The sequence below is a fragment of the Prionailurus viverrinus genome, chromosome E1, assembly GCF_022837055.1.
Source record: "Prionailurus viverrinus isolate Anna chromosome E1, UM_Priviv_1.0, whole genome shotgun sequence".
Lineage (NCBI taxonomy): Eukaryota > Metazoa > Chordata > Mammalia > Carnivora > Felidae > Prionailurus > Prionailurus viverrinus.
In genome coordinates, this window is record NC_062574.1 from 38,959,484 (window position 1) to 38,983,958 (window position 24,475).

At 40.8% G+C, this 24,475-nt stretch overlaps 1 protein-coding gene across 13 annotated transcripts in view; it reads right to left on the reverse strand.

Moving 5' to 3' along the window:
- BPTF (bromodomain PHD finger transcription factor) overlaps positions 1 to 24,475 on the reverse strand; it is a 147,262-nt gene that overhangs the window by 88,392 nt on the left and 34,395 nt on the right. For 10 of the 13 annotated variants that reach the window (XM_047831676.1, XM_047831670.1, XM_047831682.1 and 7 more), the window contains exons 2-5: positions 17,121 to 17,943; positions 8,223 to 8,446; positions 3,717 to 3,923; positions 2,988 to 3,176 (exon numbers count right to left, since the gene is read on the reverse strand). In XM_047831676.1, the coding sequence (XP_047687632.1) occupies positions 2,988 to 3,176; positions 3,717 to 3,923; positions 8,223 to 8,446; positions 17,121 to 17,943 (1,443 nt within the window). The remainder of the gene's footprint in view (positions 1 to 2,987; positions 3,177 to 3,716; positions 3,924 to 8,222; positions 8,447 to 17,120; positions 17,944 to 24,475) is intronic. The other 3 variants (XM_047831681.1, XM_047831678.1, XM_047831677.1) reach the window with 1 other exon arrangement.

Genomic DNA, 24,475 nt, shown 5'->3' on the forward strand with positions numbered 1-24,475 from the left:
AACATTTATTAAGCAGTTAACATGCGTCAGATACTATGCTAAGTCTTTTATATATATTATTTCACTTGGTGCCCTTTAAAAGTGTTAAGTCAGATACTAAGATAAGAGTATCTCCCCTTAAACCATTCTAATAACAAAAATAACAGGGGTGCCTTGGTGGCTCAGTTGGTTAAGCGTCTGACTTCGGCTCAGGTCATGATCTCACGAGCCCTGCATCAGGCTCTGTGCTGACAGCTCAGAACCTGGAGCCTGCTTTGGATTCTGCGTCTCCCGCTCTCTTTGTCCCTCTCCCCCCTCCCCCCACTAACACTGTCTCTCTCTCTCTCTCTCTCTCTCTCTCTCAAAAATAAATAAACATTAAAAAAATTTTTTTAAATTATGTTTATTTATTTTTAAAGACAGAGAGAGAGAGAGAGAGCACAAGCAGAGGTGGGGCAGATAGAGAGGGGGACACAGAATCTGAAGCAGGCTCCAGGATCCGAGCTGTGAGCGGTCAGCACAGAGCCCGATGCGGGGCCTGAACTCATGAACTGCGAGATCATGACCTGAGCCGAAGTCGGACGCTTAACCGACTGCGCCACCCAGGCGTCCCTAAAAAAATTTTTTTAAAAACAAGTATCTCAGGGGCGCCTGGGTGGCGCAGTCGGTTAAGCGTCCGACTTCAGCCACCTCACGATCTCGCGGTCCGTGAGTTCGAGCCCCGCGTCAGGCCCTGGGCTGATGGCTCAGAGCCTGGAGCCTGTTTCCGATTCTGTGTCTCCCTCTCTCTCTGCCCCTCCCCCGTTCATGCTCTGTCTCTCTCTGTCCCCAAAATAAATAAACGTTGAAAAAAAAAAATTAAAAAAAAAAAAATAAAATAAAAACAAGTATCTCAGAGAAATTAATAAGCTGGTAATAAATAACTTAAAAAGCAAATATCTGCTAAAATCTATGCAAAGTTGTTAACTCTGTTTGGTTTAAAAACCAAACAAGTAACTAGTATATGAACCCACTATAAGACTAAGACTTATATTATTAATCAATCTAAAAAGACAAATATTTTAAGAAGTATTTACTAAGGATATAATCACAATTCTAATAAAAATGGAATTTTGTTCACCAAATTATTTTGGGCCTAGTACTCTACTTTCAAATTCTGACTTATGAAGGTGTTAATGTCTTAATAATGCAATATTTTAATTAGGACCTAGAGATCTAACCATAAAATTATAAATTGAATTCTAAATCTCTGGGTCTCCAGCCCATTCAATAAAGGACTCTCACTGAAACGATCTGATAGGTATTTACTAAATGCATCTAGTGAACGGGAATTTATTATTCTCTAAACAGCTGTAATTTGAAGGAAGTTGTTAGCATTCGGTCACAATAGTCTTCACTCTTATTCCTACTTATTTGACCTAATACCCAACATTTCAAACATAAGTCTAATCTCCCCCTCCCCCAACTGACCTGTCAGTAGACAATTATAGAATTTTCATCCCACCTTCCCCTTGATAGCAAGTCTATTCTTTTCTAGGCTCAAAAATTCGTGGGAGCCTGGGCGGCTCAGTCGGTTAAGAGTCCCAACTTCAGCTCAGGTCATGACTGGCAGTCTGAGAATTTGAGCCCCGCGTCAGGCTCTGTGCTGACAGCTCAGAGCCTGGAGCCCGCTTTGGATTCTGTGTCTCCCTCTCTCTCTGCCCCTCCCCTGCTCATGCTCAATCTCTCTCTCTCTCTCTCTCTCTCTCTCTCTCTCTCTCTCTCTCTCTCTAAAATAAATAAACATTAAAAAAAAAGTTTTTTCATTAAAAAAAAAGTTGTTTTTTTTTTAAATTTGTTTCTGTATTCATTTCACCAGATAGCAGTTTCCAGACTTTTCTTCATCTTAGTGACCAGTCTCTCATTAGCATAAAACATGGTGAGCTTATTATTGTGATTCTTCGGGACCCTCCACACACATCACTGCATGTAACCTAATGTTACACTGGTGTTTTCAGCAACAGTTTACTGTTCATAGACACTCAGTTGAGAGCAGTCACACAAGCACTGTTGATCATCAAAATCCTTCAAGTTAACAGAACAGGAACACTGAGGCCTTGCAAGATTAAATAACATTGACTTAATGACAGAAGCAGATCTAGAATCAAATCTTCCAACTGCTAATGCTATCTTCCTCCCAACACATCAGAATCACATCCCCAGTATGAAATGTAGCAACGAAAATACCGCAAGTTGGAAAATATGTGATATTCTTATAATATATAGAAAAAAATCATTAAGGATTTCCATCAAGGTATTAGTTACAATTCTTAATTTCTGGTAGGATTACCAGTGTTTATTTTGTTTTACTCATTGGAATTTTTTAGTTTGCTTTTTAAAAAAATACACAGTTCCTATAATAAAAATTCTTTCTCATTTAAAAACAAGGCAAAATGAAAGGTATAACGACATCCTTCGTGTGTGATAAAACTTACTTCAAGTATAATTTTAATTTTAGAAAAGCTTAAAATATGGATTATTGGTTAACTTACATTTCAAAATACATCTTGCACAAAATGTTTTGTGACAATGGTTTTCTATCATAACATCATGGTTTGAAATGTTTAAAAAAAACCACACAAGCACATGCAAACATAAAATTAATTTGTTAGTACGTACAGAATTGGAATGGTCAAATCATTCAACACTGAGCCATTAGTATGTAAGTACTTAAAACCAAAATGTCTGCCACTATGATCTGGTGATAAAATATACAAATAAGTCTATTAGTCAAAACCAGCTAAATGAACTTAAAAAAGCATGAAGATTATGATGAGTTTCAAGCACTAACTGCAAGAATGTGTCAAACTCCGAATGTTAGGTGACAATTTAGCAATCAGGGATGGCACTTATGTAAGCAAGCAGCATGAATGAACACATACTTTAAAATTCCAGGTGACATTCAGCTCTTACTACCAAAGGGAAGGATTCCCCCCATTACAGAGGCATTGATACACTGCCCTCTGTACCTGGCACGTCCTGGGGGAGCTCAGATGCCACCTTCTTCTCTGCCATGTTGCTGCTATCATGGGTTTCTGAGAGACACCCCACGGGACTCCTCCCTTCAGAGGGACTAGTCTCTTCTGGAGAAGCATTTGTTGTGTTGTCGCCAAGATTTGCTGACACAGAGTTACCTTTATCCCCAACTTCTGTTGGCTCTACAGTAAAATGCACAACAAAACTTTAAAGATATCCTTTAAATTGCTCTAGGACAAATGGCCACATTCAATCAACTACTAAAAATGAATGATCACCAAGAAAACCTGCTTTTATTTGATGGCCATTTTGAAGCAATTAGATTTTGGGATATTTTTGCAGTAGGTAATCCAAAGAGTATTTAAAATATTAAGAACGTTTAAGTAATTAATATAAAAATGAACGTAACACATACAAAAGTGTATATTCTGGTACAAAAATAGTGATTGTTTTCACCAACAAATCTTACAGGGAAAGGGTATCTTATTAGGAAGTATAAATAGAGATATGGGTATATTATAGCAAATCTACCAATACATAAAACTCATTACAATGATTATACATGTTACAAGAGGAAAGGATATCCTAATTTCTTTAGAAATATAAAATTATAGAGGTATTAGTAATAAAAAAAAGGATTCATTTTCATTTTGAAAGCAAAATTGGAGGTTTCATAAATAACACTGATGAAATACTATTTTCTAGCCAAGTAATTTTTTTACCCTCGGATTTTCCTTGCTCAGGATCATCATCTGGTGCTTTGTCATCACCATCTTTTTCAAGGGACTGGTCTTCAAACTCCTCTCTGCTTTTCTCAGCATCTTTGGAGTTATTATTCTCAGTCTCATTCTTGTCCTTTTCTATTTCTTCTGGGCTTTTAACAATATCAATGTCTCCTTTTTTGGCTCTTATGGATTCCAAAATTTCTTCTACAATAAAAACAAAAAATTTTGTTTCCAGGTATACCAAATATAGAAAAAGTACTACAAATGTCACTCAAGAGTTTCAATACAAGTTATTAAAGTTACATATGTCAAAACACCGGAACTAAGAAATAAGGATCAAGATTACCGATACGATATTGATGCCCATAGAACACAACCAATGGGGTAATCTTCACTTCTAGAAAATATATGGTAGGGGCACCTGGATGGCTCAGTCGGTTAAGCATCTGACTCTTGGGGCACCTGGGAAGCTGAGTCGGTTAAACTCAGGTCATGATCTAGAGGTTTATGAGTTCGAGCCCCACGTCAGGCTCTGTGCTGACAGCTCGAGCCGGGAGCTTGCTCGGATTCTGTGTCTCCCTCTCTCTCAGCTCCTCCCCCACTAGTGTTTGCACGCTCTCTCTCTCTCTCTCTCTCTCTCTCTCTCTCAAAAATAAAGAAACATTAAAAAAAATTTTTTTAATAACAAAAAGTACACTACATGCTGAATTACACTGAAATATAACATGCTCATAGTAGGAAATTTGAAAAATATAAATAGAATACCAACTATAATCATTCTATGCTAGTTGGTTATTTTTTGATAAAAGCTGGTCTATTACCTAGTTAGAGAAAAAGAATTTTTTTAGAGAAGAAGAATTTAAGTACCTCAATGACCCAGGCACTGTTTTTGCATGGTATCTTGCATAATTCTCCAATTCTCTAGTGTTCCACCACATGATAATCCATAATGGAATTAACTAATTCCTCTATATTGGACACTTTTAGTTTTTCACATTCCCCTAAGTCAGACCACTAAACATTTTAATTATACATCTTATTTTGGTTTTGTTCATTAGTTAAGATGATATTATGTACATAATTTTGTGAATAGGCAAGCTCACTCTAGAAAATATTTCTAATTTAACATATTTGACAAAAACACACTTAACATTGCTTTTTAAGGGACTGGACAGTTCTTTATTATCGTACTAAAAGCTGAGAATGCAAGAATAAAAAGGAATTTGTCGATTTTTTAAATGTTTTTTTTTTTTACTTACTTTTGAGAGGGAGAGAGCACGCGTGCGAGTGGGGGGGGGGGGGGGGGGCGCAGAGAGCAAGGAAGACACAGAATCTGAAGCAGGCTCCAGGCTCTGAGCTGTCAGCACAGAGCCCGACGCGGGGCTCGAACCCATGAACCAACCATGAGATCACGACCTGAGCCAAAGTCGGACACTCAACCAACTGAGCCACCCGGGCGCCCTGAGATTTGCCGATTTTAATGCCATGATTCATGAAAGAAAACTAAGAGGGATATAGCCTGACTGAAAGTAATAAAATTTCTTACTATTTGATCTACTGTATGGATAGAAAATAGTAAGAAGGGGATACAACCTCCCCAAAGAATTCTGACAACTAAAACTTATCTGATGAAAATGTTACATATTTTTCTAAACAGATGTAACAGAAAAATACTTCCTACCACCAGATATGAATAAACACAATCCTTGGTAATCAGTCTGCTAGTTTCTGAAGACGAAGTATATTTGTATGCAACAGTATTTATATATAACAGTATGACTATAGCATTCTCAAAAAATACACATGAATTAAAGGCACTACAGACGCAGAGCATGTAGGAACAGGCTCCGATATAGCTTAAGTAGATATATTTATTAAATATAAACATTCTACTTTAAGCAAATAGAAAATGGGGAAATTTTTCAGTAAATGGAGAATGGGAAAATTAATAGGATTATATCTGTAGCAGATAACATATATAGAAGAACAGAGCCAGGCAGTTCAAGTGTACTTTCAAAGTCTTAATCATTTTATCTAAGACTAAAATGCACTATTAGAAAACACAGGTGATACTTATTAAACAAGCAGAGTATATCTGGCAGGATTTTAAAAATGGCAATAATAGCATGTCTGGAAAAAAAGTAAGGTGAAACGGGATTATGAAGGAGATTCACTTTTCACTGTCTACCCTTTTATACTATTTGAACTTTTTAAAAAAATCCTAAGTATTTATTATCTTTTACAAAGCAAGAAGTTGAGCAAGAAAGTAAATTAGGTATTGAAATATAACCCAAACTATAAAGTAAATATCCATAATCCAAGGTAACCCAAGGTAAATTAGGTATTGAAATGTAACCCGAGCGATAAGGTAAATATCCATGAGTCCACAGTGATATAAATAAATGACTGAATAATAAACTAGAAGAACAGACAAATCTCCTGTTTCCTGAAGAACAGAAAAATCCCAAATAATTTATGTAGATAGCCACTACCTCCAGGAGGGAGAGCCTAACTCTCCCCTTCCTGAGTGTGGGCTGTGCGTAGTGACTTTCTTCCCCAAAGCACAGCATGGGTAGAAGGAGTAATTTTATAGTGGAGAAACTTGACAAACGCTACCTGAGCCAGGTTAACATGATCAGTGATAAGTCACGATGACGGCACATAATCTTGGTATGATGATAAGAATGGCACTTTTCACCTCTGTAGTCTTCCTCCCCAAATCCATAATCTCAGTTGGGAGAAGAACATGAGACAAATCCAGACAGAGGGCATTCTACTAAATACCTGACCAGTACCCGTCAAAACTGTCAAGGTCATCAAAAATAAGAAGTCTGAGATGGGGCGCCTGGGTGGCTCAGTTGGTTAAGCGTCCGACTTCGGCTCAGGTCGTGATCTTGCGGTCCGTGAGTTCGAGCCCCACGTCAGGCTCTGTGCTGACAGCTCAGAGCCTGGAGCCTGCTTCCGATTCTGTGTCTCCCTCTCTCTCTGACCCTCCCCCGTTCATGCTCTGTCTCTCTCTGTCTCAAAAATAAAGAAACGTTAAAAAAATTTTTTAAAAAATTAAAAGGCTTGGACGGAGTGTTGATTTAAAATTTTTTGGGGGGCGCCTGGGTGGCGCAGTCGGTTAAGCGTCCGACTTCAGCCAGGTCACGATCTCACGGTCCGGGAGTTCGAGCCCCGCGTCGGGCTCTGGGCTGATGGCTCGGAGCCTGGAGCCTGTTTCCGATTCTGTGTCTCCCTCTCTCTCTGCCCCTCCCCCATTCATGCTCTGTCTCTCTCTGTCCCAAAAATAAATAAAAACGTTGAAAAAAAAATTAAAAAAAAAAAAAAAGCTTCATATTGGGGCGCCTGGGTGGCGCAGTCGGTTAAGCGTCCGACTTCAGCCAGGTCACGATCTCGCGGTCCGGGAGTTCAAGCCCCGCGTCGGGCTCTGGGCTGATGGCTCAGAGCCTGGAGCCTGTTTCCGATTCTGTGTCTCCCTCTCTCTGACCCTCCCCTGTTCATGCTCTGTCTCTCTCTGTCCCAAAAATAAATAAACGTTGAAAAAAAAAAAAATTAAAAAAAAAAATAAAGGTTAAAAAAAATTTTTTGTAATAAATAAATAAATAAATAAATAAATAAATAAATAAATAAGAAGTCTGAGAAACTGTGACAGTCTAGAGGAGCCTTAAGAGACATGATAAGTAAATGCAATGTGGTGTTCTGGATGCGACCATGAGACAGAAAAAGGATGTCAGTAAAAATAAGGAAATATGAATAAAGTATAGAGTTCAGGTATTATAATGTATTAATATTGGTTCACTACTTATGACAAATGTGTCACACTAACTACATTACTAACAGGGGAAACCTGGCGCAGGCTATACGGAACACTGTTCTACCTTAGCAACTTTTCCGTAACTATAAAACTATTCTAAAATTAAGTTTTACTTAAAATAAAAAAGAAAGCAAAGACTAAATTTTAAAAGAATACTATTTCTCATAATTAAAAATAGGGTTCCTAATAATAAGGTAACTTGAATTAAAGAAAACAGTTGGGGGGGCACCTGGGTGGCTCAGTCGGTTAAGCGTCCGACTTCGGCTCAGGTCACGATCTCACGGTCTGTGAGTTCGAGCCCCGCGTCGGGCTCTGTGCTGACAGCTCAGAGCCTGGAGCCTGCTTCCGATTCTGTGTCTCCCTCTCTCTCTGACCCTCCCCCGTTCATGCTCTGTCTCTCTCTGTCTCAAAAATAAATAAACGTTAAAAAAAAAATTTTTTTTTTAAATAATAAAGAAAACAGTTGGGGAAATATTAGTAATGACCGAGGCAATATACAAAATGCTAAAATGCATAGCATCCCTAATGTATGCTGGGATGAACAAGATTCTCTTGGGAAAATGAAAGTATTGGGAATTAAAATATACATATTTGAGATGTTAGTATCTTCAAATTTCGTAGTGACTTAATACCAAGAATTTATCTCAAATTTAGTGACAAGTAAAATGAGAAGATTTCCCTCTTACCATTAGCTGCCGCCAGAAAGGATTTGTTACTGCCCCGAGCCTTATTGGTCAAGTCTTCAGTTATGTCCATGTGTCGGTGGATTTCTTCACGCATTTCTTCCAGAATTTTGCAGAGTTCTGCTTCCCAGTAATCTTTATCTAGACAGTCAATTAATTCTGCAAGTTGGACCTTTGTGCTGTAGTACCAAATTTTCTTCTCATTTTCATTTTCTGTATCTTCTTCTCTGTTTAAAAGAAGAACAAAAACACTTTCTATGTTAGCTATAATGGCACTGATTTGACAGCTGCCATCTACGCAATGAAAGTTAAAGTATGTAACACAAACTGCACGTTTTAAGGTGTTCAGTATATCTGCTCATAAAAACTCCCCTCCGGTCTCATTCAAACTCGGGTTACTTTTGTTCTAGTTGAGCAATCTCTAAGTATTTGGATTTCCTAGCCCACAGCAGCTTATGATAGAATAATCTGTGGGGCCTCTGGGTGGCTCAGTCGTCGGTTAAGTATCCGACTCTTGATTTCAGCTCAGGTCATTATCTCACAGTTGTGAGACTGAGCCCTGCATTAGGCTCCACACTGGGCATGGAGCCTGCTTGGGATTCTCTCTCCCTCCTCCCCCCTCCCCTGCCCGCCCTCTCTCAAAAGAAAAAAAAAAAAAAAAAAGGAAAAAAAGTAATTTGTAATAGTGGGGAGAGAGGAATTAGTATAGCAGCAGAGAAAGGTATCTAAAAATATGACACACAGAAACAGAATCTCAAGGGGCACCTGGTTGGCTCAGTGGAAGGAGCATGCAACTCTTCATCTTGGGGTCATGAGTTCGAGCCCCACATAGCATGTAAAAATTACTTACATAAATAAAACTTGAAAAGGGAGAAAAAAGAAACAGGACCTCAAAATTCAAAGTGTGGGAGTGCTCGGTGGAGGACAGTCTTGGTTCTACTTCAGTCGACTCTGATATCATCACTCTAACCATACGAATGAAATTTTAACCAGAAATATTTAAACTATACTCAGAGCAGGTCGACACTACAATCCAGTTTATTTAAAAAAAAAATTTTTTTTTTCAACGTTTATTTATTTTTGGGACAGAGAGAGACAGAGCATGAATGGGGGAGGGGCAGAGAGAGAGGGAGACCCAGAATCGGAAACAGGCTCCAGGCTCCGAGCCAACAGCCCAGAGCCTGACGCAGGGCTCAAACTCACGGACCGCGAGATCGTGACCTGGCTGAAGTCGGACGCTTAACGGACTGCGCCACCCAGGTGCCCCTACAATCCAGTTTAGAACATTTCCATCAACATGGTATAAATGCTCTGCTAAATTCTGGTCCTTGAAGAGTGATCTCAATGAGCAATAATGTCTCGTGTCTCTTCCCTTCTTACGGACCAAGTTCAAAATGGGGAGAAGAGGAGCAGCCCCCGGCCCTGCCTACATCTCTCCAAAGGTCCCACCCACTTGTAACGGAGGTGTAGACTCCAGCAGGGATGGCCACTAACTACAAACCCAAGGCAAATTCAGGCCTACGACGGGACTATGAGAAATACATGTGATGATATTCTCTCATTCGAAAGGAGTCCAGGAGCATGTGTGTGAGGTACCTGCCGAGAGTTTAACTTTCCTGTCTACTCAACAGCAAACTCACAAAGCTGAAAGAACTAGGCTTCAAGAAAGACTTGGCTTTAGGGGCGCCTGGGTGACTCAGATGGTTGAGCATCTGACTTCGGCTCAGTTCATGATTTCATGATCTGTGTGTTCGAGCCCCACGTGGGGCTCTGTGCTGACAGCTCAGAGCCTGGAGCCTGCTTCGGTTCCGGTCTTCCTCTTCTCTGCCCCTCCCTCCCTCTCAAAAATAAACATTAAAAAAAAATTTTTTTTTAAAGAAGGATCTGGCTTTAAAATGGGTTCAGGCGTTTATGAGATATGCAACCATGAAAAAGACACCACCTCTCTGAGCCTCACCTAGCTGCTAAAATGGGAATAACAGTATCTATTTTCAGGGTCGGCAATAAGAATTAGAGGTGTTGTAATAAGGCACAGATTGTAGTACCCAGGCACATTGTTAGTAATCAATAAATATAAAATATGATTACTACTATTAAGGTAGTAAATAAATAAAAATTGAGCAGAATTCCAGGAATGAATCATCCAGTAATTCTAAAGAAAGACGGGACATATCAAGTCATGGATAAATAAATGGATATCGAAATTATCAAAACTTTTCAAACATTAACAGAAAAAAAAAGAGCAAAGCGAGATAGCATTTAAGTTTTATTTAAGTAATCTCTACCCCAAACCTGGGGCTCGAACTCATAGCCCTGAGATGGAGTCGCATGCTCTTCCAACAGAACCAGCCAAGCACCCCCTGCTTTGCTCTTTAAAATCAGCATCTGCTAACATATGAAATTAGTATATTGCTCTGTTAGAAGCTTTCTAAAAAATTGCTGAAAATCATTTTTTTTTTTAAATCTGCTCTATAAGGGTATTTTTACTGACTTCTCATGACTGAGTGATGACAACAATCTTATCCCAATTTACAATGTTAAAGATGTCAGAGTCCTCTAATCAAAAAGACTAATAAAATGCTTTCAAAAGGCAATACGGTATCAAAACTCTAATTAAGTGACAATATCAAATCAGAAAGTACTTAGCTTTGAGCGTAAGAGTTATAGGACAGCCTGATTATAATCTAAAATATCAATCTTAAGGATTTCACTGTTATAAAGACGTTAAATTCTTTCTTTTACAATGTGCTTTATCCTCTTTATTCAGAAATATCTACCAGTTTCAATGAAACAAGAGAAACATTCTGTATAAAAACATTTTGGGGTTAGAAAACAATTTACAAGCATAAGATTTCAAATGATTTCATTTTCACATGAAAATGGGGTTCTATGGGAGCCAATTTAATTAAATGGACATTCTATTTTTTCAAGTAACTCACATACTACTGAAAAAAGGTTCCTAATAGCTGACTTAATCCATATAGACACCTGCATAATTTCCATTTAAACAAAGAATAATTTCAATTTTAATCTTAAGTTTCATCTTAGAGGAGAACTCACTACTCCATATAGCAGTCCGCTCTGGATTGGAATTGCCCTTTTAGAAAGTTCTTCCTTTTAATGTCATGACACAAACCTGGTATTTCCGCCAATTAGGCCTGGTTCTGCCTGCTGGAGTTACGTGAAATAAAACTAACATATCCTCCACACACAGTCCTTCAAATCTTTCACTTCAAATCTTTCACATCTGTAATTTTGCTGTTTTTTCTCTTCAGGCCAAACATGCTCAAATACTTTAATCATTCTTTTTTTTTTTTTTTAAGTTTATTTTGAGAGACAGCACGTGTGGGGGAGGGGCAGAAAGAGAGGAAGAGACCGAGAATCTCAAGCACTGTCAGCATGGTGTCCAATGTGGGGCTCGAACTCATGAACCATGAGATACTGACCTGAGCCAAGACCAAGAGTCAGACGCTTAACTGAGCCACCCAGGTGCCCTTAGTCATTCTTTACAGCACATTTTCCAGTCTTCACTCCCCTGATTTTCTTCCCTTAAATGTCCCTCTACAAATGTGGTGCCCAGTAACTTTCTTATTCTGCTCATCAAAGGTAATACACAACACTGACAACTTTTTTCTTCTTGAAGCTGTAGAAGGATAAATCTGTTAAAAGCATAAAGTAACAAAACAGTGAACAATAACTGCTAATGTTTTCAAAGAAAAGCTGTTCTGTTTTTGTTTTTGTTTTTTTAAAGCAATGTCTGTGCCCAAGGAGGGTCTCAAACTCAACCCTGAGATCAAGAGTCACGTGTTCTACTGACTGAGCCAGCCAGGCACCTTGTGAAAAGTTGTCCCAATGCTTTTTTTTATTGTTTTATTTTCATTATTTTATTTTATTTTATTTTATTTTATTTTTATTATTTTATTATTTTTTTCATTTCCACACCCAACATAGGGCTTAAACTCACAACCTGAGATCACAAGTCACATGCTCTACTGACTGAGCCAGCCAGGTGCCCCGCCAAATTGTCCCAATACTTGAGGACTTGGGCACACGTTGTCAGAGTTTATATCATCAAAATTATTTGTTCTAATTACAAAAGTGACAAAAGCTTTCCTATATAAATATACACCGATGTGTATGTATATTTAGTTTGGGGGTCAGAATGTGGTTTCTATTGACGCTCTGACCCTACAGTGCCTACAATGTTCCTTCTGCACACCCAAACTGGCCTGGCTTTCCTAAAGACACTAATCAGCTCAAAGGAGCTCACAGGGTGGCAGGGAAGACAGGTTGGAATGAAAACGTCTGCCAAAAACATAATTAAGAGCAAACATAAATATTACAGGTCTCCATGTTAAAGTCTGTTTGGCTTTCACTCAGGCAAGACAAGGAGGAGGTTAAGACTAACAATAAGTCTCCAGTTTCATTTTTAAACAAACCCACAGAAACTAAGAGTAAGGAACAGTAGTAGTGGGTTGAATGGCATCCCTCCAAAATTTATGTCCATCCGAAACCTTAGAACGTGACCTTATTTGGAAACAGGGTCTTTGCAGATACAATGTGATTAAATCTGGTGTCCTTGTAAGTGGAAGAGAAGACACAGGGACACACAGGAAAGGTGATGTGAAGGTGCGGGCAGAGATTCGCATGGTCCATCTGCCTACAGGCCGAGAAATGTCAAGGGCAGCCAGGGACCACTAGCGCTTGGAACAGTCTCCCTCAGAGTCTCCAGAAAGAACCAGTCCTGCTGACACTGAGGTTTCAGACTTGTGGCTTCACAACTGTGAGAGACCAAATTCCTGTTGTGTGAAGCAACTCCGTGTATGGTGATTTGTTACGGCAACCCTAGGAAACTCAACTTTCGGTACGGGGGAGATGGAGCCCTCTGACAAACACCTAAGAATGGGAACATGGCTTTGGAACTGGCTGATGGGGAAAGGCTGGAGGAATTTGGAGATACTGGATGGAAAAGGCTTCGGCTTCCTTGAAGAGACAGAGGTAAGCAGAGATTGGAATTATGTTGCTCACGAGCCAAGGAACACTTGAGCCACTAGAAGCTGGAAAAGGCAAGAATGGATTCTTTCCTAGGGCCTCCAAAGGGAACACGGCCCCACTGCCACCCTGAGTTTAAACTTCCAGCCGGCACAACTGCCAGAGAATAAACTTCTGCCACCCAGTTTGTGGTACTTGGTTATAGCGGCCGCAGGAAACCAACCCAGCTAGGGATTTAGCAGTTAAAGCACCAGCTAGGTCAGGCAGTCCGAGCAAATCAGGAGCACACATTCTGGAGCCAGAATACCTGGGACTAAATCCTGATTCTGCTACTTATGACTAGTTGTGCGACACTGAATACATTATTTAACCTCTCTGTACCTCAACTTCGGTCTGAAAAATGGGGTGGCAATACTTCTATCAAAATGTTGTTGTGAGGACTGAGTTCAAACACATAAAACACTTAGAATGCTGCCAGCGTCGACTGGGTATAATAATGCAGAGTTGCTACTATTTTCTTCATCTTATGAAGTATGTGATGTCTACCTTAAAACGAATAATTACAAGTGGGATGGGTGTTTAAAAAAATAAATAAAGGAGGGGCGCCTGGGTGACTCAGTCAGTTGAGCATCTGACTTGCTTTTGACTCATGATCTCGCAGTTAGCGGGTTCAAGCCCCAAGTCGGGCTCTGCACTGACAGTGCAGAGCCTGCTTGGGATTCGCACTCCCTCCCTCTCTCTCTGCCCTTCTCCCACTCACGCTCTCTCTCTCAAAAATAAAAATCTTAAACTTTAAAAAAAAAAATCTTTCAAGGTGCAAAAGGGAAAGAGGTTCAGGGAAAGAAAGCCCTAGGAAAGGGCCTATATAGGCCAAGACTTGAGAATAAGCCAAAAGATTCTGGATGTTTTAGTTTGTTGTTTGTTTGTTTGTTTATTGATTGATTGATTGATTGGGGGGGGGGTAATGGGAAGCAAGAGAATTAAATGTACAAAATTAGGGAACTGTGAACTTTCTGTTAAGAGCAAATGGAGGTAACTGAAAGGTTTTTCAACTTGAGGGAGAAAGAGACCTGATCCAAATTGCTGAAATCATCCAGCTATGGAACAGAGACTTGAACTGGGTAGTGGGGAGTTACACACAGGGGCAACTACTAAAGGAGTCCAATCCAGATGATGTTGGCTTATGTCACGATAAGGGCAGCAAGAATGGAGAAAATCAGATTCAGAATTTAAGGAGTAATTAAAAGGTATAATAAACAATACAAAACAAAAGCCTATTCCTGAGTTTCTTGCTTGAGCAGCTGGTGCAATGGTGATCCCATTTACTACAGATAGAATCAATGGGTGAAGGGTAGGTAATGCGGGGGAAGTGACGAGTTCAGTTTTGGACATGTTGTGTTTGAGGTGCCTGCTGTGTGAGGCGGCTTACGAGCTAGAACGGGGAGGTATGGGTGCAAAGCAATATAGATTTAAAATTATAATTTAGTACATTTGAAAATGAAAAAAAGTTTTTAGGTATATTTACTTATTTAATCTCCACCCCCAACGTGGGGCTCTAACTCACAACCCCGAGATCAAGAGTTGCATGTTCCTCCGACTAAGCAGGGCCAGGTGCCCCCAAAAAACAGTTTTACTTTTTTTAAAGTTTACTTATTTATTTTTGAAAGACAGAGAGAGAGAACATGTGCACAAGCAGGGGAGGGGCAGAGAGAGAATCCCAAGCAGGCTCTGGGCCTATAGGAAAGATAGCGCTGCAATTAAAAATTGGTTCACTACCCCAGACTTTGCTTTAGGTATGCCCCCCTTGGGCAATAAGTCCACTGATTTATCATTTTAACCGTCCAGGGAGAGTATATACCAAATCTCCACATACTGTCAACTGAATAATTCACATGGTTTCAAGTTTCACCAGGCGTCCACATATAATCTACCACAAGAGGGCATCACACTGAAATTGTCTTATTTTAATCTAACTTTTAAAGAGATGTAAAATTTACGCAAATTATTGACAAGGAACACTTAATTATCACTAACAGTAATATTTAAAGTTTTGTATTTGACTTGGGGCACCTGGGAGCCCGATAGCGGGCTCGAACTCACAAACCGTGAGATCATGACCAGAGCCGAAACAAAAGTTGGGTGCTTAACCAACTGAGCCATCCAGGTGTCCAGGATTTTATTACTTTTTTTTTTTTTTTTATAATTACTCCTATCTTATAGGTCTTTTTAATGTTTATTTCTGAGAGAGAGAGAGAGAGAGAGAGAGAGAGCACGTGCGAGTGCACGTGAGCATGAGCGGGCATGAGCAGGGGAGGGGCAAAGAGGGGAGACGGACAGAGGATCTGAGGTGGGCTCTGGGCTGACAGCAGCAAGCCCGACACAGGGGCTCAAACTCAGGAACCGTGAGATCATGACCCGAGCTGAAGTGAGACGCTCAACTGAGTGAACCACCCAGGTGCGTGCCCCTTATTACTTTTTTAAAGGAGGAAGATTCTAAGAACAAAAGAGCTCTTAGAAAATAAAAATATGATAGTAAAAAAAGAAAATCTAAATAGTAGGGCTGAAAGACTAAGACAGGGAAATCTTCCAGAAAAACTGAACAACACACATATATACTCACTCCCTCCCTCCCTCCCTCCCACCCCAAAGAAGAAAAAAGACAAAGAGGAAAACTGGAGGAAAAAGGTAAGAAAATCAGAAGACCAAAACAGGAAGACCAGTGTTCAACAAAATAATAGCACAAGATAAATACAACAGGGAAAAGGAGAGGAGGAAGTTCTCAAGACAAGTTCTCAACCGAAGGACTCAACTGCCAGATTTGAAAGTGCCCACCAAACACCCGGCGGATAAAAAAAGGACTCAGACGAGGCCGTATCACTCTAAAACTGCAAAACGCTACAAGCAAAGAGAAGATTCTAAGCTTCCAGGTAAGTCCCGACAGGTCACATACAAAGAATCAACGAACAGATTCCGATTTCTCAACAGCAACACTGCAAGACGACGACTGCACAGAACTGAGGACCTGTTCACTCTGGGCCATCTTCGTAAGTGAAGGGGGGGCCTGGCTGAGACGCCTCCCTCTACCTGGCGAGGCTTGCCCAGGCGCCGAGGAAGTTCCTGCTTATCTTCTCCAAGCCCTGCTCAATGTTCCTTTCAGCCCACCACTGGTTTTATAAGATCTGACCTAATTCTGAGAGCTGCAAGAAGGCTGTGAAGACTTCAGAAGCTGAAAATACAAAGCAGCCCACTCCCTCCGATCGTATTTCTACAAGACGTCAAAACCAAGTCCATACTCCGACCCTGCCCGACACGTGACCGAGGTAAATGCTCTGCTTTCCCAGACGGTCTCCTGTCCTTCCCCCTGACCTGCCTGGAAGAGCCTCTTGAAAACCCTCAGAAAAGCAGAAGTCAGGCTGCGACCATGAGTCTGTAGAGCTTCTCTCCTCCTGGGAGACTACGGCCAATGATGACAAAACCGATCTTTCCTCAGACGGCTGGTTGGTTCTTGCCGGTCCGTTTTACGTATGGATGTAGCGAAACCGAAACGAGAGGAAAATCCTAACACCAAAATAAGGGTGGCGATCGCCTCACGATAGGCTGCAGGGATGCAGGGAATAAAGTCAGGGAAGGGCCCCCCGTGGCACCTGCCTTGTAACAGTCTATCTCCCATCCCAGGCAATTAATACCCTGGTGTGTAATTCGCATGTTTTCGCACACTCTTCTTTCCCTACAACTTAAAAAGCTGTTTTAAGGTATGTATTCCTTCAAGTCAGAAACTACTTAACTACGTAACTCGTTATTCGATCACAAAGGTTTATATTCCATCAGCGGCCGAGCTCGGTTTTCTCAGTCAGGAAGGAAACTGGCTCGATTTTAAACACACACAAAAATTAAGACCGTCACACTTACATTATGAGTCTCCGGTTTAGGAACCAGTATTTCCTTCGACTTCGGTCATAGCCAATAGGTTCGTGTCGAATGTACGGTTTGTTTTTTTGGATTTCGGCGACACAGTCGGTCACACCAGGCACCTTATGCGCTACGCAGACTTCACACTGCCACTCGTCCTCCGGCACCTCCTCGAGAGGCGGCTTCACACATTCCAAATGGTACACAGCCGAGCACGTCTCGCAGCAAAGCAAATCCCCAAGTTTGTGGCAAACCCGACAGTGGTCGTCATACTGGATCACCCCTTCAGACATCAACTCCTCCCGCGCAATGTTGGTGGTAAGAAACTGATCGACTAAGAACTGCAGAACTTTGATCTTGTTCTCTACTGGTCCATAGGGATAGTCCTCTGCTTCTTGGTAAGGAAGAACGTGATGGTACTCCTTATCGCTCTCACAGTACACCCGCAGCACCTCCGGCCACGTCATCCCGTCGATGAAATAGAGCGTGGAATTAACGCTGTCTTTCAGATCAGCAGGTCCGAAGGTAGTATTGGAAGTGTCCTCCTCGCGCAAAACCGCTTTCAAGAGCACGACGTGCATTTCCGCCATAAGCGTGCACTGCTCCTGACTCACCAGAGCCGCGCAGAAGTCCTCAAAGCGAAAAGGAGACAACCTTAAAACGGTGCCAAAGTTCCGCAGTACCTCATAAATGGCAATGACATTCATTATATGCTCATTAGGCACCATTAAATCCTCAGAGGACTTGGGAAATTCAAGGGGCGGGATGTCTTTTTCTTCCAATATCGGAGAACGAGGCCGATGTACTCTCGGTTTTCGCCTACCTGCAAATAAAGAAATGGCATAATTACAAATCAATCCGTCATTTCTGCAAACTACGGTTTTCTAGCTTCTCCCTGTCTGGACATACACCTCAAAAAACAGATAAGCACACTCCGATTTTTCTAATAACTGTCAAGTTAAAACAGGATCAAGAAGCAATGATTCAGCTCTAGTTTTTAAGTCAAAAAACATCCGAACTCAAAGTTTTCCCATTGTATCACAAACTAGAAGTAAAAAAAAAAAAAAAAAAAAAAAAACAAATTTAATTGTAATCACCTCTCAATTATCTAGAGGGGGTAAGTGGTTTCCAGGTAACTATGGTAAAAAGTAACAGTGCACTCAGTGAAAGATCTGTAAAGAACATAAATGAGAAAAAAACATCCCCATGTGAGGTAACAGGCACAAGAGAGCTCACACTGCGTCAGCTGAGATACAGAAACGGCTCTCGACAAACAGGAAGTTCTCTGGTATAGCACCCCTTCTCCTCTGCCAGAAATGCTTCCTGAGAGCCACGTATCGGAGAGTTCCACAGTGCAACACAAAAGTTAGGGCCGAGACAGAAAGGCAGAAGAAAGGAAGAAGTAAAAAAAGAGAAGAAAAAAGGGAGGCTCACCTAGGAAACAGACACAGATTGTATGCATTTTTTAGCAGTGGGTTAAGCAACTGTAGGTACCTGTTATGAGATGTGATGTCCAGGAATATATATGTATATATATAAATGTATCAATATACAACGCATTTGAGAGCTTAGTTTGTACGAAGCATATAGGAGCTCATCTAATTTTCTGAATGAATCTATGAGGGATTTTAATAAGCCCCACTGTATAATAAGAAAACTTGTTGAGGGGCACCTGGGAGGCTCTGTTGGTTGAGGGTCCGACTCTTCATCGAGGCTCAGGTCATGATCCCAGGGTCGTGGGATCGAGCCCCACATTGGGCTCCAAGCTGAGCATGAAGCCTACTTAAAATATTCTCTCTCTCTCTCTCTCTCTCTCTCTCTCTCTCTCTCTCTGTCCCTCCCTCCCTTCACCCCTCCTCCCTGCTTGCGCTTGTTCTAAAAATAAATTTTAAAAAGAAAACTTGTTGAAACAAGTGTCTCCTAAACAGCTGTGCCTATATTATTTTTTTTATTATTACTTCCAATGATGTTTACAGAATAGGAAAAGTATCTTTAAATATCAGAAACAATTTTAACAAGATAAGTTAACCTTAATTCACTGTTGTACAATTAGCTTCTATCAACCATGATTTGGGGCTACTGGTAACCTCTGAACTGCCTGCCCCCTCCCCCATTCCTGAGACCTCCTCACTTTGAGCTTAGTCTCATGACTAAAAGGGTGTAGGGTGTCAGGAGAAAAAAGCATGCTAAAGAATATAAAAGGTGAAGATATTTTAATTTATCCAATGCACACCCAATATTCATTCATTGAAAAGATTTTCCAAATAAAAGTGTATCCGTTACTTTCTGCAGAAAAAAGTCCAAAGGATGACCCTGGGCCAGACACTGTTGGTGAGCCTCCATCTCGGCAAACTTCACGAAAGTGATACCATCTACACAGATGCACTTTTCACAGATTCGATTAAATCCCAGAATCACCGTGATAATAAGCACCATGATGGGTAACCCAGCCCATTTTAGTGCCTCCTGGAAAATCTGGGCTTCATCTGTATAAATATAAATGAGAGAGAGGAGTAAAAGGGAAGGCTGAACCTAGAGGGATTCCCTCAAATAAGAGAAGAAACAAGTCCGCAAACAAGACAAAACTGCTTACAGACCCAGTCTCTGCATTCCCTCAGCTGTTTATGCAAAACACTGTCAAAGAGCATCCTCCAAGTAAAGAATTCCAGAAGGAAGGCTGGAAAGCAGTTCTGGGACCAGAATGTAGAGTCTTTAGGAGTCTGTAGAGTACTTTATTCTGGCAGTGATGAGGGTTACCAGGTTTTTTAAGCAGGGCAGGGACAAGGGTACACTGTTCCAGAAAGACTTCTCTGGCTTCACTGAACAGAAGGAACAGGACAAGGAGGAAGAGACCAGAGACAGGGCATATTCTGCAATTAAGCAGAAGATAAAGACCTGGATTCCGAGTCTGGCTGTGAGAATAACAACAAAAAGATGGGTCCAAGTGACTTATGGAGAAAGAAACCAACTGGTGTGGAATATACCACCACCTTGAGATTTAACTCTGTATTTACCATTATGTTCAAAAGCTTATTCTAATCTCCCCAGGCTCTTCTGAATTCATGTAGCCTTCTGTGAACCATGTTACCTCATATTATATTACCTTTTCATGGTATCTACTCCATCTCCCCAGCTGAACACCCAACTCTTTTTTTTTCTTTTAAGTTTATTTATTTTTGAGAGAGGGAGAGTAAGAGTGCACAGGCCGGGGAGGGGCAGAGAGAGAAAGGAAGACAACAATCCGAAACAGGCTCTTGGCTCGGAGCTGTCAGCACAGAGTCCGACGTGGGGCTCAAACCCACCAACCGTGAGATGACCTAAATCGATGTCGGGCGCTTAACCTACGGAGCCGCCCAGAATGTGGCATATTTCTTTCATTAGCAGTATTTTCCCAGCATCATTCCCTTTTAAGAATTTCCCTTCCCCACGCCGTGATTGCGATGGGGCCCCAGTCACAGTATGGCATGGAGATATGACCCAGGGCAGGCCAGCAAGACTCTCCTTGGGATTTTATATTCAGATGAGAAGTGCTCTGAAGCCCTTTCTCTCCATGAATGAGGCCAGAGCTGTCCATGGCTAAGTCATCTCTACTTCCCTCATGGAAGAAGGGAGTAAAGACGATGGACAAAAGCAGAAGCGACATGTAACTACTAACAATTCTTGAGTCCTTGGTGGAACCTATCCTTCGGATTTCCCAGTTACGGAAACCAAAACCATTTCCCTCGTGCGTAAGTGAACATGTTTGTCTTCGGTCACTTGCAAACGAGAATACTTAAAAAAAAGTATCTGACACTGTATATACAGCAGGCTTTTTATAATGAGAAACACAATAAATTACTGAAGACTATCAATGAAAGCAGTTAATGTTAAAAAAAACAAACTGCTGATAGGAATCTATTTTAAAGCGGTAACAGAAGTATTATCTAAATTAATTTAATGTCTAATTTTAAAGCATCAGCTTTCATACATTCTGAAAGACTTTGGATAACCATTGCATAGATCTGAATTTTAACGGATTATATAACTTCATATTATTAATCAGCTAAAGTTGGGGCACCTGGGTGGCTCCGTAGGTTAATGTCCAATCCTTGATTTCGGCTCAGGTCATGATACCAGGGTTGTGGGATGAAGCCCCACATCGGGCTCCCGGCTGAGTGTGGAGGCTGAGTGCGAAGGCTGCTCGAGGTTCTCTCTCCCTCTGCCCCTCCCCCAGGCTTGCCTTCCCTCCCTCCCTCCCCACTCTTCCTTTCTCTCTCAAACTTAAAAAGATTCTCTGCCCCTCCCCCACTCTCTCGCTCTCTTTAAAAAAAAAAAAAAGCTGAAGTCTGTTCATTTTGTTGGTTTTAGAAATAAAAGGGAAAAAGGCAAAAAAAAAAAAAAAAAAAGGCCCATAAGTTCTACATTCTATACATCTAGCTGGAAACCACGAAAGAGCTTCTATTCAAATCATGACTATAGTCATGTACATAGTAAACAGAGTGAGCACTTTTGAAAGTTAACATTAAATATAGGTCAGTTTCCTCTGAAGCATTATTGGGAAAGTATAAATTATTTCACATTTTAAAAGGCAATTTGGCAAAATCTATCTGAATGCATAACCCTTTGACCCAGCAATTCAACTTCCCAGAATCTATCCTACAGATATACACATATGCATTTAAGTAAGTACAAAAAAGTCTAGTGCAAGGGTTTATGAAAGTTGAAGTTTTGGGGGCGCCTGGGTGGCTCAGTAAGTTAAGCAACTGACTCTTGATTTTGGCTCCAGTTGTGACCACTGGGTCGTGGGATCTAGATCTGTACTGGGCTCTGCCCTGACAGTGTGGAGTCTGCTTGGGATTCTCTCCCTCTCTCTCTCTCTGCTCCTCTGCCATTCACATTCTTTCTCTCTCAAAATAAATAAACTTAAAAAAAATTTTTTTTAAGTTGAAGTTTTGTGGGTTTTGTTTTAGCCTGAATATACATCAATACCTAAATGAATTATGAATTATGATACACTTACACAATGGCAGTTGGAAAGAATAAAGTAAAACTCATATATGCTGAAATGAAAAAGACTTTTTTTTAATTTATTTTGAGACAGAGAGAAAATGAGTGGGGGAGGGACAGAGAGAGGCAACGAGAAAGAGAGAATCCCAAGCAGGCTCCACACCATCAACACAGAGCCTGACACAGGGCTCAATCCTACAAACTGAGATCACAATCTGAGCCAAAATTGAGTTGGACACTTAACCGACTGAGCCACCCAGATGCCCCAAGAATCCTTAATATTTTTTAAGTTAATTAATTTATTTATTTATTTATTTGAGAGAAAGAGAGAGAGAGAGCTCACACATGGGGGAGAGGGGGAGGGAGGGAGGGAGGGGGAAGAGAGAGAGAGAGAGAGAGAGAGAGAGAGAGAGAGAAGAGAAGAGAAGAGAATCTTAAGCAGACTCCACACCCAGTGCAGAGCCCAATGTGGAGCTTGATCCCAAGGCTCTGGGATTGTGACCTGAGCTGAAATCAAGAGTCAGATACTCAACCAACTGAGCTACCCAGGTGCCCCAAGAATCTTTTTAAAGTACTTGTTTCTAGGATTTCAAGATGTACTACAAAGCTGTAATCATCAAGACAGTATGGTACTGGCACAAAAACAGACACTCAGATCAATGGAACAGAACAGAGAACCCAGAAATGGACCCACAAATGTATGGCCAACTGATCTCTGACAAAGCAGGAAAGAAGGTCCAATGGAATAAAGACAGTCTCTTCAGGAAGTGGTGCTGGGAAAACCGGCCAGCAACATGCAGAAAAATGAACCTGAACCACTTTCTTACACCATACACAAAAATAAACTCAAAATGGATGAAAGACCTAAATGTAAGACGGGAAGCCATCAGAATCCTCGAGGAGAAAGCAGGCAAAAACCTCTTTGATCTTGGCCACAGCAACTTCTTACTCAACATGTCTCTGGAGGCAAGGGAAACAAAGCAAAAATGAACTATTGGGACCTCATCAAAATAAAAAGCTTCTAAACAGCGATGGAAACAGTCTGTAAAACTAAAAGGCAACTGACAGAATGGGAGAAGATATTTGCAAACAATGTATCAGATAAAGGGTTAGTATCCAAAATCTATAAAGAACTTATCAAACTCAACACCCGAAAAACAAATAATCCAGTGAAGAAATGGGCAAAAGACATGAATAGACACTCCTCCAAAGAAGACACCCAGATGGCCAACCGACACATGAAAAAATGCTCAACATCACTCATCATCAGGGAGATACAAATCAAAGCCACACTGAGATACCATCTCACACCTGTCAGAATGGCTAACATTAACAAGTCAGGCAACAACAGATGTTGGCGAGGATGCAGAGAAAGAGGATCTCTTTCGCACTGTTGGTGGGAATGCAAGCTGGTGCAGCCACTCTGGAAAACAGCATGGAGGTTCCTCAAAAAACTAAAAATAGAACTACCCTACGACCCAGCAATTGCACCACTAAGCATTTATCCATGGGATACAGGTGTGCTGTTTCAAAGGGACACATGGGGTCAGGTTCAAAGGGAACATTGGGGTCAATGTTCATAGCAGCACTATCAAAATAGCCAAAGTATGGAAAGAGCCCAAATGTCCATCGATGGATGAATGGATAAAGAAGGTGTGGTATATATATATATACAATGGAGTATTACTCGGCAATCAAAAAGAATGAAATCTTGCCATTTGTACTATGTGGATGGAACTGGAGGGTATTATGCTAAGTGAAATTAGTCAGAGAAAGACAGATATCGGATGACTTCACTCATATGAGGACTTTAAAAGACAAAACACATGAACATAAGGGAAGGGAAACAAAACTAATATAAAAGAGAGGGGGACAAAACATAAGAGACTCATAAATATGGAGAACAAACAGAGGGTTACTGGGGGGAGGGGGGAGGGGCTAAATGGGTAAAGGGCATTAAGAAATCTACTCCTGAAATCACTGTTGCATTATATGCTAATTTGGATGTAAATTTTAAAAAAATTAAATTAAAAAAAAATTAAAAATAGAACTACTCTACAACCCAGCAATCGCACTACTAGGTATTTACCCAAGGGATACAGGTATGCTATTTTGAAGGGGCACATGCACCCCAATGTTTACAGCAGCACTATCAACAATAGCCAAAGTATGGGAAGAACCCATTGATGTCCATTGATGGATGAATGGGCAAAGAAGATGTGGTGTATATATACAATGGGAGTATTACTCGGCAACCAAAAAGAATGAAATCTTGCCATTTGCAACTACGTGGACAGAACGAGAGGGTATTATGCTAAGTGAAATTAGTCAGAGAAAGACAAATATCATATGACTTCACTCATACGAGG